Source organism: Acipenser ruthenus, chromosome 9 (assembly GCF_902713425.1).
Source record: "Acipenser ruthenus chromosome 9, fAciRut3.2 maternal haplotype, whole genome shotgun sequence".
In the NCBI taxonomy this organism is placed as follows: Eukaryota; Metazoa; Chordata; class Actinopteri; order Acipenseriformes; family Acipenseridae; genus Acipenser; species Acipenser ruthenus.
Window position 1 is genome coordinate 17,435,927 of NC_081197.1, and position 15,828 is coordinate 17,451,754.

A 15,828-nucleotide genomic window follows, 5' to 3' on the forward strand; every position below is an offset into this window, starting at 1 on the left:
AGCTTTAGTTTAGTAATTCATAAGTAATGAGTAATTGCCCACTGTCTTCACATATATCAGATAAAGTCTTATGAGATAAAAAAAAAAAACAAGCTAATTTCCTGCATGTTTAACTTTTTTTGTCACCACTTCCTTTAAAGAATTATATGGCACCTTTCTTTTTGTAGTACTAATGAACCCTTCAAATATAATATATTTTGCCAGATATCCTAATAGCAGACAAAAACTCTTCTGTCGCTGCAGTTTTTTTTAAAATATGTATGCCACTTAAAGAGATTGCTTTGCAGTTATGCCCTTTAAGTTAATTTGGCCCACTTGCACTACAGAGCAGATATAACTTAGTTTCTAAACTTTCTCATTCTCATGGCTTTATTGGTTTATATCAATGCCTGAAGAAAAAAAAAATACAAGTGACCAAAATGGGTACATCAGTGACAGAGGACTACAATTTAAGAACAGTTAAGATACTATAAAGACTTACTGTATGAAGGAATGCTTATGTTTCTCTTGACTGTGTCAGCAAGTGATGGGTGATTTACCACACAGGTTATGGTTTGCCCAGAATGTAAGTAAGAAGGAAATGTGTATTTACATGCCATTGACTCAGTTCCATTCTTGTGACTGTGTTTTGCAGTTTGCAGTTGTCTAGTATTGTTGCTTGGTAAAATCAAAGTAACATTCGCAGCAGGTTTGCTGGTAGTTGCTACACATTCAACAGTTGTGTATTCTTTGTCTTTTTTGTTTTCTGTCACACTCTGTACGGTAATATGGGGTGGAACTTCAAAGACAGAAACAGATGCATTATTTTGGGATTCATTTAAAACACGTACAATTTTGATTAACTTCTTTTTAGCAGTTTTTGTAAATGGTAAATTTATTTCACCATTTAATAACATTTTTATATTGACATTTCCATATTAAATCTACTCATGTCAGTGTTTAGGTTATGCTTAATTTACTCAGTTAGCCTTTCTCATTCATCTATCTAAATGATGGTCCTGTAATTAGTCAATATTATGTTAAAGTCATACACGTTTCTCATTTTCTGAATGGTTAGCTTGCACTTGCATTCTGGTCTTTTACTCACTTTATTTATCCTAAACATGTTTTACCATTCTACTACCTGCCTCTCCATCAAAACAGTCAACACATTATGCTTCTCTACCACACTATTTATATGCTTTACCATTGACATCCCCTTTCCGAAAAGTTAAAAAACGCATCTACTTACAGCATGGAGGAATGTGTATTGTCCTGGTCTCTGGATCATGAAGTGCTGGGTGTTCGATCACACAAGTGACATTGTGCTCCTCAGGCAAGTATGCAGAAAGCCTAAAAGCACTAATTGCAGTGTATGTGCCATTTCGAAATGTACTGTTATACATTATTTCTTTAGGAAGGTTTCCAGGCAGATTCCAGGTGATCCTTGCTGCTGGTTTGCTATTGGCTGCTATGCACTGAATTACTTTTTGTTCTGTTTCGTCTAATACCATAAAACTAATGTTTGGGGGAACTACTGTAAAAGTAACAAAGAAAAAAAACAATGATCAACTGATTTATTTACAGACTCGGCACATATGGTGGGTTCTTTGTTGTTTAAGGGCGTAAATATATAATTTAAAATTCTGTGCTAATCCTGTCTAATACATCATGCCAACAAAAGATTGATGTTTCCTTTATTGTTGTTGTCCTTTAAAAACATAAGCATAAGTTAAGAGGATCTCCACAGATCAGCTACTTACAGGATGTAGGAATGTGTATTATCCTGGTCTCTGGAGCTTCAAAGGCTGGGTGTTCAATCACACAAGTGATATTGTGTTCCTCAGGCAAGTCAGCTGAAATGCTAACATCACCAATAACCGTGTGTGTTCCATTTTCAAATGCGCTGTTATACATCACATCTCCAGGAAGGTTTCCAGGCAGATTCCAAGTGATCCTTGCTGCTGGTTTGCTGTTGGCTGCTATGCACCTAATGACTTTATGTTCTGCTTCATCGAACACCAGAGTGCTAATGTTGGGTGGAACTAAATGTGGAAATAACGCAGTTGTTGTTATTTGTCTTTACTAAGAATTTACAATAAGTGCCAGTGTACCAAAGACACACATGGCTTTATTTAGAAACAAGGGCAGTGACAAGCACAATCATTTTTCTGAAAAAAATGTTGGAACATCATAAATCTAGCGAGGCATCGCTTGCCTCTGTACATTGTGACATATTTTTCTTACATCTGCAGGCCATTGTTGTTTGCTTTGGTATTGACAGTTCTGTTCAAATGAAATCATAAGTAATGAGTAATTGTTTTCATGTACTGGTGGATTTTGTTTTTAATAATTCACGTGAGCAGTTTTATCATCAACCTAATTAATATACGGGCAATTTTATTACAGTATACTGTACCACCACACTATACATGGGTCTAGCACCACCGCCGTGTATAATAAGACTATAAAATACCAAAGTTTATTGGCTAATTAGCATTCACCATGTATAATAATAATATTAATAATATGTGAATGTATTGCATACCTGGCTTTTCTGAATAGACCTGTATTTCCACTGGGACTGACAGTTGATGGCCATGGTAGGAAGCAATACAAATTAAAATCCCCGAATGACTTTCCTTAATTGGTCCTTCAAAAAAAATGCCATTTTTCACCACTTTTATGTCAAGTGGAAGTGAATCATTCTGTCTAAATTAAAATTGCAATAGTATTAATTAATAGTCATATTTTGAATACAGGATAATAGACTGCTTTGGAGCCATCACTCTAATGTACCTTACACAACACAACACAATTCAGCTTATGTAGTGCCTTTCATGTAATGAAACACCTCAAGGAGCTTTACACAGGGAAATCATTAATACAGTAATATTATGCCTTTGTTATCTTCATTTTGGTTATAGTTTTGTATAATGGAAATGTGTTTATTATAGACAGGGTAAATGTGATTTCTGTAAGGATCAGTTTAATTTAACTTAATAAGCAGTGTGTAGATCGCCCCTTACTGTTATAAGTGATGCCATCTTGAGAAGTTTGGAGGACTGCAAAGTTGAGTGATTTCTGTTATAAGCAACACCCTACATACATGGTATTAACTTATTATAAACCACAAAAGATGAAAATTGCAGTTGTGAATTGCTATTAAACAAACTGTTTTTAACTTTAGAGCCTTCGGAATATTAATAGCAATTTGGAATCAGTATTTTTTAATAATCTGTTATAGCAATGTACTTCATTATATAGTAAGAACATGGCTCAGTTATTTTCTCTGAAGATGTCATATAAATAAGGATCTGTAACCTTGATAACAAGGAGTAATTCGACTGTGTGTGTAAATGTGTGTGTGTGCGCGTTTTCATTGAAAAAAAAAATTGAATCAAAAGCAGTTTCACCCAAAACACAGTACATATATATTTAAACCACTGTTACCCTTAACCATGATTATATAGGTCAAAGTGCATTCTTTAAAAACAATCTTGATTATATAGGTCACAGTGCATTCTTTAAAAACAATCTTACTTAGAATATCTTTGGTTACAGGATCCAAGCAAAGGGTGTGAATATAGATTTAAATGATTTCAAAACAACATGTTATTATTTACTTATTTGTACTGCATTATCATTATTATTACTTACTGTAGTAATATGAAATATAAGAAAAATCCTTACTTGATGCATTTCAGTGTGTAGCGGGGTACATTTCCTTCAACTTCTATCACAATGGTTTGATTACGCTGACCCACTTTCAGCACTACTCTGTACATGACCTCATTTTCAGTGGGATTTGGTTTGTTTACAGTTTCTCCGTCCCGCACATGCATAGAGGAAAGGTCTGCCAGAACAGGAATGTGCATTTCAGAATATGTCAATCATTCTCACGTTGTGAACCTCCACACAGCATTGTAATGTAAATCTCAAAGCAACATTCTACGGTACCCACAATAATGTTTTGACAGCGATGGAAAAAATGCACAGACAATCTAATATCTTAGGAACTGAAGCTGAAGTCAGAGTTCCTCTTTACCGTGCACATTTTTGCTTTCGAATTCTGTTCAATACTGCTCTAACCGTGCTTGCTAATTCTATACCACACTATATCCTAAGTTCAGGGTTCTGGTTTTATTATTATGTATTTATTTTAGGAATGCACACACTACTGTAATACAGCGCTCACCTTTATTAGCAAGACATTTATTATGATCCAACCCGAGTTCTATATCGAAGCATCAATACAACCAGTCAAGTGTGCAACAAGGTGGCAGTAAAGTCAAAAGTACTGCTTCATGCGATAAAATGGATTTGCTGTTTCTGACCAGCCGAGACATCGAAGACAGTAAGCAGATAAGCTGGGTTTTGCTGTCTAACACCCACCTTGTGTGACTTAGAGTGAACCAGAATGATACTTAGGAAGCCCCCTAGGTCCTTATTGGAAAATGGTGTCAATAATAAGAAACACAGAATATATTTTTTTTATTCTACATGATAAATATATAATTTAATAATGACATTAAAATATTATGCAAGGGTTGATAGCTACCGTTTCCATCCAGCGCATGTGTTTGTTTACCTGGATTTATTTGCATGAGGTGGCTAACCTGACAATCACAGTGTTTTGTGCATGCATCAGAAACAAACACAGAATACGAAGATACGTTAGTGTGTGGGTGTTCCATTTATTTTGTACTTTTCACTTACAAACACTAGCAGAGTTTAATCTGTTTTAATGGAAAATGAAATGTTTCTGGTGTAACTGCTGCTCTTTAAGGAGCTTTTTTATTTTTTATTTTTAAATGGGATTAACAAAAAGCAGAGTTCTTCAAAAATATTCAATGCATGGGGAAAGACATAACCAAACTGGTGACACGAACCCTCTGTGGTTACGGTATGCCACAATAAACTTTTAATGAAAAGGGGAGGGGGGTAATTGTATACAAGAGAATCTGCCAGACGATACATATGTGTGCTTTGTATTTAAGAAAATACATGTGATAAACATGTATCTTTTGTTTTCTTAATTTATGGTAAAGGTGATATACATCTTTTTATGATTATGGTTCATTTCAGTGTAAGTAACACATAAGCAGATCAAGGAAAAGTGAACACTGTGCAGCCCGCACACCCTTCAGTCACCAATCACCAGTGCTCACACACGAATGGAGTCGGTACTCAAATCAAGAGAGCACGAGAACATCAGGGCAAGGTTATACTGTAGTTATAGCAAGTTTACCTTGAACTATATACCTCAGCCACTCAAGAACAAAGCAATTTGAAAAGGAATAATACAGTGCCTTGCATAAGTATTCACCCCCCTTGAACTTTTCCACATTTTGTAGTGTTACAACCTGGAATTAAAATGGATTTAATTGGGATTTTTACCATTTGATTTATACAACATACTTAACACTTTGAAGGTGCAAAATATTTTTTATTGTGACACAAAAGTTAATTAAACAAAAAAAAAGACATTTGTTGGTTGCATAATTATTCACCCCCCTGAGTCAATACTTGATAGAAGCACCTTTGGCGGCAATTACAGCTGTGAGTCTTTTTGGGTAAGTCTCTACCAGCTTTGCACATCTGGATCTTGCAATTTCTGCCCATTCTTCTTGGCAAAATTGCTCAAGCTCTGTCAAGTTGGATGGAGACCGTTGGTGAACAGCAATTTTCAAGTCTTGCCACAGATTCTCAATTGGATTGAGGTCTGGGCTTTGACTGGGCCATTCAAAGACATTCAGGTTCTTGTTTTTAAACCACTCCAGTGTAGCTTTGGCTGTGTGTTTAGGGTCATTGTCCTGCTGGAAGGTGAACCTCTGCCCCAGTCCCAGGTCTCTTGCAGACTGAAACAGGTTTTCCTCTAGAATTTCCCTGTATTTGGCTCCATCCATCTTGCCCTCAATTCTGACCAGTTTCCCAGTCCCTGCCGATGAAAAGCATCCCCATAACATGATGCTGCCACCACCATGCTTCACCGTGGGGATGGTGTTCTCAGGGTGATGAGCAGTGTTGGCTCTGCGCCACACATAGCGTTTTGCGCTAAGGCCAAAAAGTTCAATTTTGGTCTCATCAGACCAGAGAACCTTTTTCCACATGTTTGCTGTGTCTCCCACATGTCTTTTGGCAAAATCCAAACGGGATTTGATATGGGTTTTTTTCAGCAATGACTTTCTTCTCGCCACTCTTCCATAAAGCCAAGCTTTGTGGAGCGTCTGGGTTATAGTTGTCTCATGGACGGTTTCTCCCATCTCAGCTGTGGATCTCTCCAGCTCCTTCAGAGTTACCATTGGCCTCTTGGTTGCTTCTCTGACTAATGCCCTCCTTACCTGGTCACTGAGTTTTGGTGGACGGCCTTCTCTAGACAGAGTCGCGGTTGTGCCATATTCTTTCCATTTTTTAATAATGGTTTTAACGGTGCTCCGGGGGATGTTCAAAGTTTGGGATTTTTTTAATAACCCAACCCTGATTGGTGCTTCTCCGGAACTTTATCCCGGACTTGTTTTGATAGCTCCTTGGTCTTCATGATGTTGTTTGTTTAGATATGCTCTCTAACAAACTCTGGGGCCTTCCAGAAACAGGTGTATTTAATCTGAGATCATGTGACACTTTAATTGCACACAGGTGGACTCCATTCACCTAATTATGTGACTTCTGAAGGCAATTGGTTGCACCAGAGCTTATTTAGAGGTGTCACAGCAAAGGGGGTGAATACTTATGCAATCAAGACTTTTCAGTTTTTTATTTGTAAATAATTTTGAAAAATATGTAGATTTTTTTCACTTCGACATTTTGTGTAGATCAGTGACAAAAAATCCTAATTAAATCCATTTTAATTCCAGGTTGTAACACTACAAAATGTGGAAAAGTCCAAGGGGGGTGAATACTTATGCAAGGCACTGTAGTATGCTGGATAATGACCGACTTCTAAGACACTTAAATCGTTTTAAATGAGTTCAACATGGAAAAATAAGATTGGGTGGAATGAAATCTCAAACCTTTTTGTATATTTATTTTAAAAACTTAAACAATACAGTGCTGTTTATGGAATGATGAGAATATCTTTCGATCTAAATCTCATTACAGTGTATACTGTAATGAATCAGTGATGCATGCTCTAGTTTAAAAACTTTTTAACAAATAGATTACCTCTGTTGGCCTGTATAATGATCTGTTGCTGTTTATGTTTCTTGGCAGCAAAACGGTAGAATTCTCTATTAGTTTTGCAACATTTGCCTTGGCATGTTTTTAATACCATGATTATCTTAGGGTGTACTGTCCTATAAGGAAAAGAAATACAATCCAGAACTATTAATCAATTCTGGTGTGCATGACAGCACAGGAGACTACATCTCTATTCATCAACAGAGCAGGGATAAGACAAGCATTGGCAATGCTGTAAAAATGTCTCGCGTCTACCCTGGAAGAACCTCTAAATGTGAGAGGGAGAAATTCTGTCTCCTTGGAACCCTATTCGCAAAACTGTTTTCTGGGGTATGTTTAGAAATATTCTTGTTGGTTAAACAGTGCTTTAAAATTTGAATTAATTAATAAACCAATTCTAAAACAGCTGTAAAGGGTTTCATGGAAAGAAAACTTGATGTTGATCCCGTCCTTGGCCTCTCTTTTTTTTAGACTGTGCTCAATGGCAGTTGTGACAAATTGGGTAGTATTTTGTGCTGCTAAATTGAGACCACGTTAGAGCAGAGTGCATGCATTCTGTGAACACCCATAGCTATGAAACATGGCAACCGATGACATCATGTGTTTGTCACAGAAAGCAATAGACAAGCATCACATTATTATTTTCTGTGAAGGACATTAAATTAGCAATGAGTCTTCTAGAACTTTCATTACACACAGTGGTAGGTTTACTAAGATGAGCCAGTCGCAGCGCAAACAAACAGCAATTTGCATTTTCGTTGCGACACGTAACAAAGTAAACATTTTGTCATATGTACTAAGAGAAGGTATGTCAATGAAGACAGCTGCAATATACTAATTTAAATATTTGTTGCATCTTCTTACCGAGTCTCTAGCATTATACATTGCGAGAGTTGCTCGACATTGTTCAAATAAATAGCGGGAGTTGAGTTGTGGTTTGCTGGAGTTTGAACCACAAACAGAAACTGCAGCTGCAAAGCATTCCCTAAAAAGTCACAAATAACATTGCTCCTGTCTAGCACATTTCACCCAAGACTTCTGACTCGCTTGCAGCTGGTTTGCGGCTATTACGACAGGCGCAACACTTTAGTAAACCTACCCCAAAGTATTTACTAAAAAAAAAAAAAAAAATAGACCGTATTCACCATCCTTTCAAGTAATTATATAATGCACTGCAATTTCAAGAGCAAAAATAGATGATACATGATTAGAACAAAGCCAGGATTATGTGGTAATTGCATTTGAATCAATACTTACAATAAGCTGGAAGTGATACGGTTTTCACCTCTTTGATGGCAAGTTTAGGGTGTTCTATTACACAATTGATGCTCTGCCCCTCATGCAGATGTGCTGGAAATCGATATGTGCTGGTAACTGTCTCAGTCCCATTGTCTGCTGTAATACCATAGTTGATTTCCCCACTTTTATTTTCAGGGAGGACCCATGTGATCTTTGCTGCTGGTTTGCCTTTAGCTGCTGTGCATTCAATAGTTTTATATTCAGTTTCATTTTCATTTGTTGTATATATTTGAACGGTCATGTTTGGGACAGCTTTGGTAAAAAGAAAATAAGGCATTTTAGTAGTGTCAGAATTTGTAACATTTCAGGTTTGTAGAAGAAATACTGGACACATTTGAGCTTGTACTTCTGAATAAATAAATTCATTTGTAACAGAGTGATGCAGTGCTGTTACGGTTTCTGTCCCTGGCTGGAGAAATAAAGTTAAAAGCTCCATAACCACAAATGCAGACTGGCCTGTCTCTTTTGCATAGTGCTTAAGACACTCGCTTCCATAGGCTTGGTTGCGGGTTCGCCGCCCTGTGTTACCGCTGGAGCTGTGACTCAGATTTCATAACCAAGGTTTAAGGGAAACAGTTAACAGGCAGGGTTGTGTGATGGCCTGTTAAGGATTCTGCCAATTTCGGTGAGCTGAGGTTAAGAATGCTATAACCACAAATGCAGACGAGCGTGGCTCTTTAGCATAGTGGCTAAGGCGTGTGTGTAGTTGCCGGTTCCCACCCAGCTTCTGCCCTGTTACACATTTAACAAGGGGCTGCTAAGGGTATGGAAACACAAACCTTTCTTTCAACCTTTCTCATAGGAGCACAGGAAATTATGTGAATATCCAGGATAGGCCATAAGTACTGTGAGAAACTCTCACCAAGACTAAACAAATGGTTCCAGACGAAGACTTCCGATACTAGCTGTACCTGTGCCTTCAAGATTAATAGGTTTGAGTAAGTTGTTTCCTGGTTTAATGCCATGTTAGTGGAAACATTAACTATCACTTCTAAATGGTGTTGGTTTGTTCTCCTAAAGTTATTTATTGTATTGTTACAACATGACTGCCCCATATCAACTCTTACCCAGACCACTCTTGAGTTTAAGAAGCAACCAAGATACTAATGTTTTCAATTGTTGGCAAATTTAAACCATGCTTGCAAGGTAGGACTTGTACACTATGTATTCACTGTAGGTTTTGTTCGACTTAGACTGCTTCAGGAAAGACATTAAACCAAATGACACATAGAATGAGTTTCAATTAAATTAAAAATACTTACTGTAGGATGGCACTTGTATCATCATCGTCTTTACCTCAGTAAATGTTGGGTGGTCTACCATACAAGTTATATCCTTTCCTTCATGTAAATAGGTAGGGAATCTATATACACTCCTCTGGGTGAATGTGCCATTTAGGTGTTTATTTATTGTTTGTGTAATGCTGTCCGCAATGAGGCCAGATACAACCCAGGAGATATTAGCGGCTGGTTTGGAATTGAAGGCTGTGCATTCAATAGATTGATACTCATCTTCATTTTCTGTTTGTGCTGAGCTGGATATGTAGACATCTGGGGGAACTTTAAAAGTTGAAAAGAATTGAAAATATATTTAAACAGTTGGCTATAAAAAGCTAGATTCTCAAAGCTAGGTTTTCAAAATTGTTATTAGGGCTATTTGTCTAAAAGGAAAAAAAAACACCCACTACAACTATAAAACTGATAGGAAACAACTTCAGGCTCAGAAGCACAATCTTAAACACAATTTCTGAGTCCTTTATTTCTGGTTTGGTTACTTTATTCTCTGCGATTTCGCTAGATTACAAATTCCCACCTAGGTGTTTATTTTTTGTTTCACAAAAAGCTATATGTTTTTCATTTTTAAATATTTTGATGCTGACTATATATAGCAGACAATGTCATCTGTAAGCATACATATAGTAGCTTATAATGTAAAGGTCAGAAAATCCAACCCCGGCCCTTGCTGTGGTGCAGTCACAGGACAAGGCTGAGATTTATGACTGTATCTGTAAGTGATCCAATTATTATTCCTCTGTGCATCACTGTACCAAAGGATTTATAGCCTAACCTAGAATGTAGGCAAACATTCAGGCTCCTATATCACAGCTCACTCCAGTCTTCATATCTTGCTTGGGCACACAGACTTTGACATCTGTTTGTGTAGTGTAGCTTCCAAAAGAAAAAAAAAAAACCTTTATGGCCGTCACAGCAAGCTGACTTTGTTGTGTTATGATTTGCATGTCACATGTTGTCTAGACATACTGGCTGTGATCTGTGAGAAAAAGACCCTGGTTGGCACAGTGTAAGGATGATTGAGTTAATCAACCTCAGACAAGAGGTTCCTCAAAGCCTACACTCACTGGCTGACCAATGTGATGAAGCATAACCCCTACAAAAAACATGTTAGCACATTGTAGTAAAAAAACAATAAATGGAATAAGAACCACTCAGAGGGGCAGCTACTTTAACATGTGCTATCAGGTGCTAAGTTTGCACTGGAAAGAAATATATTGTGAAGCTAATCCATCTGCTGCCACCTGTTAATGTCCAATGAAACACATAACTCAGACATGATCAACTATACATGCATAATAAGAGTTAGTTTTACATGAGGTGTTTAAAACAACAGGATCTTTAAATCGTTTTCAAACACTATTGGTTTTTCCAGAGCAGACTGTGTCCCCAGAGGTTGTGGTTTGTGCACGTATTGTCTGCTTCTTTAAGCACCACATCCTGTTATCAGGTGTGAGACAGTTTGTGTAAAAAAAAAATCATGTCCGTTACACAAAAATATAAAATTTGTAAAAATGTCTTACCTAAAACCGTGAGATAAAGTGTTTCTTCCAGTTCTTGTGCAGCAGTAGAGAAAGCACAAATATATATATTTTCATCTTCAAGCTGAGTTCTAGTAATCTTGACAGTGAGGTTTTTGTTAGACTGTGGATAACTAAAGCGTTTGTTATTTACATAGACCTTTTCATTATAGCCAACCACTTTGACTTTTGTTGTATCTGTTTTTGTAAACCAGTTGGAATATGATACATTTTCCATTCCGGTATATTCACATTGGAAGACAGCTTCTTTACCCAGCACACCTGTGACATTTTTATGTATTAAGATCCTCTTGGAATTCTCAGATACTATTAGAGAAACAGAAAAAAAAGATTAACACTTCTTTCACAAAAAATATTAATTACTTTCGAGACAACTGTGATTCTTAAAAGATCTGTAGATAAACAAGAAAATAATAATAACATATCTGGGTATCCAAGTAACTTTTACACTCACAAATGGTGGACCAACATGAGTTCTTCTGCTTTCACAGTCTCTAAAACATGATAATGTACAATAACATTTGTTTTAATCAGCAATTTAACTAAAATTGAAAGACCAAAATATATTTTTAGCAGCTACAAATGTGAAACTTTGTAGAACAGAAATCATGTTTAAATGCATTCACAGCAGCAGGTGGTTGCTTGGGTTTCTGGGTCCATGGGTTCACTGTCGTCTTCTTATTTTTTAGTTTTTTTAGAATACTAGTTGGCTCAAAAGTAATTATAATGGAGAGTAAATATCCAAACCTTTTGCCCAACATTTTTCTAAGTATTATAGCCAAGCCTGTTTATAGAGTATAAAGCAGGGATTCTCTGACTCAGTCCTGGGGACCCCCTGTGTCTGCTGGTTCTCATTCCAAACAAGCTCTCAATTGCTATACCCTTAATTGAACTGATAATTTGCTTAATTAGACCTTTTTTGACTTGTTTTCAGCTCTTAAACAGTTGCAGTTCAAATTACTTATAAAATGTTAAAATATTCAACTGTTCAAGAGCTGGAAACAAGTAAAAAGGTCTAATTAAGCAAATAATCAGTTTAATTAAGGGTATAGTTAAGTAATGGAGAGTTTGGTTGGAATGAAAACCAGCAGACACAGGGGGTCCCCAGGACCGAGTTTGAGAAGCCCTGGTATAAAGGCACAGGTACTGCTCCTTTGACCATATACATGTCATCATATGGTTTCACATGGGAAATATTTGTAGTATTTTATGGGGATTTATCAAAGTGGTAACTATAGACACATTGAATATGTATACCTGGATATACAGGGGGTCTTTAATTCTTTGACTGTGCATCTACATCTGATTTAAGATAAACATGTAACACCACAGAAAAAAAAAAAAAACACCAGATGGCCAGTTTCTGAATGTCTTGAATGATCTGCTGCATATGCACTTCCATTACAGTGTAAAGAATAGACCAAACTCCTTACTTAGTGTGACAGGCTCTGCGCCATATGTACTGAAACATATTTTCCAATGTCGTTGGAGAACTTTTCAGTTTAATGTCACTCAGTATCTTTCTAATTGATTTAGAAACTACCACTACTTGGTAGTTCTTTTGCTCAGAACGCATGTAAAGTGGAGCTATTATTAAAATGCAACATACAGACACTACAATCAGCTGAAAAGTTTGAGTTTCATTCAAGTTTAATATCTGTGGTTATATAAATTCCAGTGTAGACTCAGGATATGAGAATATAACACATCAAAACACCTCTGATTTGGAAAATATATTACTGGGTTAAGTGCAGCACATGAGATAGCAAAACTTGTTCAATACTCTACACAGTCTTCGGCAACACTTTAAATTAGGGAAACCCCACTGCTTCACAAACTCTGCAAGGAGACACCTTTCAACGGGCTATGACACAAACCAGGCATGAATCAGCACACACAATTTCAAACGGTAGGGAGGCACATGCTTTCTCTTCTGATTTCCATGTCACTATTGCATTTCCAATAGTTGTTTACAATTGCTAAATTACTTGCTGGTGAGTGCTTATGGCGAGGCTAAGGCCTGCCCCTGTAAATAATGTTTTTTTTTTTTTTTTGGTTGTGTTTATAAAGAAAATATGAGTTTGTTCGATTAGAAATATAATGTGTTTAATTTTTGTAAAAATAAAGTGTGTGCTAGATATGGCAGGGCTGGGAGATTAGACTTCCCTCCCTGCCTAATTGAAACGTAATGTGCAGGAGGTGGCCAGGTGTTAATTGACTACTTGATTATCAATTAACCCTGGCCACATGCCTTTAAAACAGAGCTAAAAAAGCCAGTCCTTTGTTATCAAGCTGAAAACCTCACGACTGCGTGTCTGAACCAGGGTGAATGAACCATCCAGAGTGAACCATCCAGAAAGTATAGTTTATTTGTGTTAGGAAGAAGGTTCCTGGTGCAAGACCTCCCTGTGTAGCAGGAGTAATGCACGACCCAAGCTTGGCCACCTTTTGTTTTCTTAGTTGTTTTTGTACAGTGTTTTGTTTTGTATTTCTATGTACATGTCCTTCTGCACTAGGCCTACCATTGTTGATATCCTTGTGGCAGTCACCAACCTCTGCACTGCCTGTGTGTACTTCAATAGAAACTGGACGCCTGAGCTGCGTTTCAACATCAAACCCGCTGGGTCTCTCTCATTTCTCCGTGGATACCCACACTGTAACACAACACTCCTGCTACACTGCTGTGTGGTCCAGTGGTTAAAGAAAAGGGCTTGTAACCAGGAGGTCCCCAGTTCAAATCCCACCTCAGCCACTAACTCATTGTGTGACCCTAAGCAAGTCACTTAACTTCCTTGTGCTCCGTCTTTTGGGTGAGACGTAATTGTAAGTGACTCTGCAGCTGAGGCATAGTTCACACACCCTAGTCTCTGTAAGTCGCCTTGGATAAAGGCATCTGCTAAATAAACAAATAATAAAACAAATAATACTGAAATAGGTAGATTTATCAACCACTATTTATATATTTATTTAGATACTAACCAACAACATTTCCTTTTTTAGTTACCCAGCCACCAGGGATCCCCTTATAAAAATTTACCACAGTATGGTACTATATTTTTAGATGTTTACCATGGTTATTTACCATAGCTTACCCAGGTTTGATATACCTATCTGTGCATTACAATGATTACCTATGCTTTACCATGCTTTCACAATGTTTTATTACACGTTGCTATGCTTTTACTATGGAAAACCAAATAAACAGACAACCAGATGTGTTTACTGCTTGAACAAGATGAACACATTATTTTACATAGTAATACTGTGAATGGTGTAGGGTAACCTACTTCTTTTGACAACTTGTTTGCTGTTGATGGCTATACCTTAGGAAACACTCATCTGAATGTGATTAAACTACATGATTTTACAATGTGTTGTCACACACTGTGAATGACATGGTTATTTTTCATATTACTGTGTTGACACCTGATTGGCTGAGCAATTAAAGGCTATAATTTGAATGACACTTGCACAAATTCGATGTACGCATGAATGACTTGCAAACTGTGAATGACTTGTTTATATAGTACTGGAATCTCGATTGGCTTTCTTTCAGAACATTTTCTGACAGGAATAGAACAATTGTAAAAGTGGCAAGAATAAGAGTTTCTCTGAATTGTTTTCTTTGTACAGTACTTCAGAATAGGGTCACTATATCTTGGAAGCGATTTGTCAATAAAACTACAGTATATGTTGGCTATTTAAATGCTTTGTGGATACAGTAACACCAAAAATAAGTACTGATATCCCCTATACTCGTTGGAGGGTAGACTTTGTGTATCTTAAACAAAAACAATTACTGTATTTGCTAAAAATAGCACCTGGCTGCTTATGTTCTTAATCTTCTCTTTACCTAGGCAGGTATTTGGATAAGAGCGTTAACTGGCCACTGTGAAATCATCAATGCAGCATCACTAGGGTTATATATTATATATAATATATATTCAAATGATTCCACAGCAACCTACACGACCCGGATACAGTATTTGTTAAATGATTGACTCAAATCTTTTACAGTGGTTGAATTCTGATCTCCACGTTATAATTTCTAAAGTGAAATACTTTGTCCAGCGGTTCAGACAAGCCTCAGGCGCGGTTTTCACTTTTGATCTCCATTCTATAAAATGCTGTGAATATTACATTTTATGCTGGCTGCTTGCAAGCTCGATTCACCATGGCAAAATACTTTTTTTAAAAATGTTATTTTACTACAGATAAACAATGAACTAAATATGCATCAATAATACTTAATTTGTTTTTGACTTGTAAGATATTGAAAAAATGAATGGGGGGGGGGGGGGGGGTGCTTGTTAACCTTTTGCCAGTGGGCTCTAATATGAATGAGGACAGACACTATATCGAGCATACATTGTACAACAGAGTATTGCTGCAGACAGACGCAGGATGGTCAGCAACCTTCTCTGCAGCACAATGTGCCATAGCACCTAACTGTGCGTGTTGACGTGAATTAAGTGACATGTTAATAGAAGCAAGTCTCTAAAAATGGTAATAATTCTTGATTGCTTTTTAATGACAGC

At 37.0% G+C, this 15,828-nt stretch overlaps 1 protein-coding gene across 4 annotated transcripts in view; it reads right to left on the reverse strand.

Moving 5' to 3' along the window:
• Window positions 1-15,828, reverse strand: part of LOC117405380 (uncharacterized) — a 34,179-nt gene that overhangs the window by 13,981 nt on the left and 4,370 nt on the right. For 2 of the 4 annotated variants that reach the window (XM_034922471.2, XM_034922470.2), the window contains exons 2-7: window positions 11,273-11,596; window positions 9,720-10,016; window positions 8,416-8,709; window positions 3,673-3,835; window positions 2,528-2,691; window positions 1,743-2,024 (exon numbers count right to left, since the gene is read on the reverse strand). In XM_034922471.2, coding sequence (XP_034778362.2) covers window positions 1,743-2,024; window positions 2,528-2,691; window positions 3,673-3,835; window positions 8,416-8,709; window positions 9,720-10,016; window positions 11,273-11,596 — 1,524 coding nt within the window. Of the gene's footprint in view, window positions 1-481; window positions 779-1,231; window positions 1,517-1,742; window positions 2,025-2,527; window positions 2,692-3,672; window positions 3,836-8,415; window positions 8,710-9,719; window positions 10,017-11,272; window positions 11,597-15,828 lie in introns of all 4 variants that reach the window. The other 2 variants (XM_034922464.2, XM_034922466.2) reach the window with 2 other exon arrangements.